The 4,648-nt window shown below is 35.0% G+C and overlaps 1 protein-coding gene across 2 annotated transcripts in view; it reads left to right on the top strand.

Moving 5' to 3' along the window:
• Positions 1-1,293: 1,293 nt before the first annotated feature.
• The window catches only part of PTPN3 (protein tyrosine phosphatase, non-receptor type 3), an 84,073-nt gene continuing 80,718 nt past the window's right edge, over positions 1,294-4,648 (top strand). For both annotated transcript variants that reach the window (XM_009996501.1, XM_009996502.1), the window contains exon 1: positions 1,294-1,431. In XM_009996501.1, the coding sequence (XP_009994803.1) occupies positions 1,294-1,431 (138 nt within the window). The remainder of the gene's footprint in view (positions 1,432-4,648) is intronic.

Consider the following 4,648-nt stretch of genomic DNA (forward strand, 5'->3'; position numbering starts at 1 on the left):
TTTGTTGCCTTTAGTGCTCTATGCAGTTTTGCATCTCACGGCTCTTTATGCATTTCACATTTGCTTTTTGTGAGTAGCTATATGATGTTTCAGAATTTAAAGTGATTTTATTCCAAATTGTTCCATTTCTTTAGCTCCCTAAAATAAAACCCAGCCTATGTTTTAAGGCAGACACAAAAATAGGAGACATTGCAAAATAGTCCTGACGTTAATCCTGTCTAGCTTGGACAGCAGTCTAGGAAACACTCATATTATGCAAGTCTCTTTGCAGCTAGCCTCTAATAAGTGAGGTATGATTTGGTAATTGGTATGGTAATTAACCTGAAAAGCTATCCTCTGCTGTGCTTGCCAACTGGCTTTATATGCTGTGATGTTAATTGGTAAACTGATCTAGTGAAGAGAGGCTTGAAATGTTTACAGGCTTGACTGTATTTAATTCATCTCTTACTTCAATGAATGGCCTTTTTTTGGTTTTGTTTTGGTGGTTGTGTTTTGGTTTTTTTTGCTTGGGTTTTTGTTTTTGTTGGCCTTTGTTTTTCATTGATAAAGACTGTCCTTCAGAGTTCTGGTGTTTGTGAAGATTTTTCCTAAAAAAGAGGAAAAAATTAAACTCTAACAAAACAAGTTTCTTTCTGTTTATGGGAAGTTCTTGGATATAATTTTCTGGCTCTGTGAATTTATGTGTGCTAGGCTATAAAATATTGACATGCTTTTAAGGTTAATTCTGGTTGCCTTACATATGGTGTTTGTATATATATTCCTAAAACAAAGCGCTATTTGATAGAATGTCATCTGTATTAACTGAAGACTGTTTTGTTAGTTGAGAGTCAACAGAACTGTTTTATTGTCACGAACCTTGTATGGTAAATATAGAAGTATGTAGGAGATCTATAAGGGGATGAGAGGTTTACTAGTTACAGGTGATGAAAACTTGTCTTAACATTGCCTTCCTGTTTCATAGCAGGCGTCTTGAGTTTTTTACTGATTTAAGCTAAGGCAATGACCATGTCATGACCTGAGTATACATTGTAAGGGTTACATGTGATTCTTTTTAGAACGTTCTCATTTAGAACATGGAAGCCCCTCTATATTATGCATTCTTGTTCTGATTTAAAATATACTAATTTTACAATTTATTTTTCTATGAGAAGCATTTGTTACTATAGGTGTCTGGGGTGTAATGAGGTCTTCATGATGTTGTGGGTTTCTCTAAAAAAAACAGATTAAGAATAGTGAATTATAGGAACTGTTATTAAACATAATTTTTGTTTTATAGGTTATTCAGCAATAGTTATGAACTCCCGTTTACGAGCCTTAGGTGGGAGGATAAATAACATACGAGCATCAGAACTACCAAAAGAGAAAACCCGATCAGAGATAATCTGTAATGTCCACTTTTTGGATGGCTCAGTACAAAGCTTCAAAGTCAACGTAAGTTTTGAAAACTATTTTCTTTTTAAATACATAGAAATTTGTTTGAAAGCTAAAGATCAAATGTGGAACCCTGAGGCATGGAATTTCTAAAAAATGTTGTAGATGTAGCTTTGCCATTACAAATTGCAGAGTTATTGGTTATGAAATAGGTTTATAAAGTGATATTTTAATTTTCTTTAAAGTCAACAAAATGAAATGTGATAAAATCATGGCAGGCAGTTTGTATTTGGAAAAAGGTTTTCTGTATGATATGGGAACCATGGAGAAACGGATCAATCTAGTGATCATTATCAGCTATGAATAAGTAATTCAAATTTAAAGGGACTCCGAAATTTGGATGTGCTCCTCCTGTTCTCCCATCAAGGAACTGGTAATGCTAAAAGGGGGAAACCATTTAAATTCCTGTAGTGAGGTTAGTACATATTTTCTGAAATACAAAGATGATGTAAATAGTGAAGATATCGTGACTTAGTAGGACAGTTCTGCTCAGTCTTTTCTACATGAATGTAGTCTCTTTATCTGGGAGTGGGAAGGAAAAGGGGATTAATGGACCTTTGTACTCTGTATTTTTACTGTATTTTATTCTGTAAGTATTTCCATTTGTAACCTTCGGTACTGATTAAAGTATGAATTTTTAAATGAAAATGAAGGAAGTACCTTCAATCCTCAGTCACTTTTCAGTAGAATTATCTGACCATCCATAAAAACTGTGGATGAATTTAAGTATAATAATGTGAACTTATGTATATGATACTTGTTTTGTCCATTTTACCCTATTTAAGAAGAAGCTTTTGCTGAGGAAGCTGCATGGTTGTATATCTGTAATTATGCAATGCTTTCTTATAGGAGATTCAAAATTTCACCTGATAACTGTATTTTCATAAGTATTATCACAGTTCTCTTTAGCGCCTGATTTTAGTTCTTGAAATATAAATTAATTGTTAGATAACCAGATTATTTTCATTCTAATATATACGTAATTAATGTCGTATTTTAGCGTATATTTTACATGCCATACATGTATGTTTATATGTGTATAAACATATGTTTATGTATATGTGGATATAAATACATGAAGTAGCTGGCATTGCAGAGTGGGATACAAGAAGGGTAGATACATAAGAGAAAGAACAACCCATCAGTATACAGTTTCCATTGTTTGTCTTCAGCACGCCCTATGGGATTGCCTTGTCTGTCAATGAACTAGCATAACTTTCCCCTCCCCCCTGCACAAAGCTCTTGGAAAAATGATGAAATTTAAAACTGTTTCAAACCCATGTGTAGTAATATATTCTTCCTTATAAACAGGTGCTTATGCAGATTTAGATTTAGTGCTTGGCCTGAAGTCCTGCAGTGTGCAAGTGAACTTTTGCTTCTCATTTCATCCTTAAAGCAGTGAGTGCAACATGATGAATGGGAACCATTTTGAAACTCTAGACCCAGCTGATTTCCCTCTCCGGCTTCAACATGCCCCCAGGGTATCCCTGCTGGGTTACCTCTTCATCCAGGAATCAAAAGGGCCTCCTTTTACTGCAGCTGGGTAATGCAGGACCCAGTATTGAAAGGAAGCAGGGAGCGTGGCTACCCCACTCTCTTACGGGCTAACACAAGAAAAAGTTTTACCAGATTGATGTTCTCCCATTGCTGAGCTTTCATACTGGTAGTGAGGGAGCCCTGTGCTTATCTGCCAGGATGGGCCTTCCTGACGATCTAACCTTGATATCTACCTAAGAACAGGCTTTGCTGTACTCTGGTTGTGTCACAAGGTCCAGTTCTCAAAAGAGTTTGAAGCCAGCCATGGAAAATTTGTATCCAAGTTCTGCTTATGGTAACAGGAAAATTCAGCTTTGTGAAGATTGTGCCTGAGTGTGTGTTTTTACTTTAATTGCCAGCATCACTCAGTTTTATGACTGTGAGCAAATAGTAACTCAGGTCTGCGGTCAGTCTGGGCATCAGCAAGGCACATACTGAAGGAAAGAAGGTTTTCCTCTGGACCGATTTTCCTCACTGGTGAAATCTGCCTGTGATGCTTTGGACAAACTGTTTGTGATATCAAGACATTGATGTATTCATCTGATTTTGTTCCATACTTCATTAATTTTTGGATGACAGTCAATTGATAAATCTATATTTTAAATAAATTAAATATGCATATCATATGGCATGATTATCTATAAGACAAATTAACAGCAATGTATTTAATTATGTAGTAATACATTATTAAAATTAAAGTGCTTTCTGAAATGACTAGACATAGTTACAATATACATGGATAAAAAGGCATTCTATGGCTTGTGAATATTGTAAGTAGGCTTTCTTATTTTTTGCTTTCTCAGTTTTTACTGTTACTGCTGAAATCTTTCCTGTCTGAATTTAGAGAACTGAAACTGAACAAGATCACCTTTTAAGGCACAGAGTGTAGTGTTTTGTCTTTAAAAGAACTTCAACATATCAGTGGAAAATTAAGATGGGGGCTTTTTCAGGGTCGTATGTTCATGGGCTAGTGGTACCTGGTTGAAATTTATGAAAGCTCGAAGTTTGGGTATGTGTACCCCTTTGAACTAACATTAGGCTAATATTTGTGTATATGTAACTATGTTTTACATTCATACACAGTATTAAACTTTTCTGACACAAACAGAGAAAAGTGAATGGGAAAAAGCAGAATAATCAAACCTTGGCCATCATCCATTTACTAGCATACATAATTGAAGACTCCTCCCAGTCTAATGACAGCAGACTGAAAAATACTGAGCAAAGATTATGTAGGAAAACAACATCAAAGAAACATCAAGGGTAAGAAGAAACCTGAGAGAAATTTTCTTTCAGTTTAAACATATAGGTATTCCAAAGTTGTAATTTCTAGTATTTTATTGGCACTGCAGAGATGCTCAAGACTCATAAATTTGAGGTGGATTTAAGTTGAAGGCAAAGATGATAGATTAAATAGTCTAAACTTACAACCTGTTGACACACTGAAAAAATAAAAGCACCTCAGCTGATAGCTGGAAATGTTTTCTTTGAGAAACACATTTGAGACAAAGTCTTTACTGCACTTGGTACCAAATGTTGCACTTGATTTTAATTATATCCAGATTTTCTTGAAGCCTCCCAGTAAATTTCAGGTGTTTGAATTTTGTGATAAGGTTAATTTACTCCTATCTCCAATGTTACTTCTGTCTTTTTCTAAGGCTATAATGCATAAACTTTCCAT

The sequence above is a fragment of the Chaetura pelagica genome, unplaced genomic scaffold, assembly GCF_000747805.2.
Source record: "Chaetura pelagica isolate M959 unplaced genomic scaffold, ChaPel_1.0 scaffold82, whole genome shotgun sequence".
NCBI classification, from domain to species: Eukaryota; Metazoa; Chordata; class Aves; order Apodiformes; family Apodidae; genus Chaetura; species Chaetura pelagica.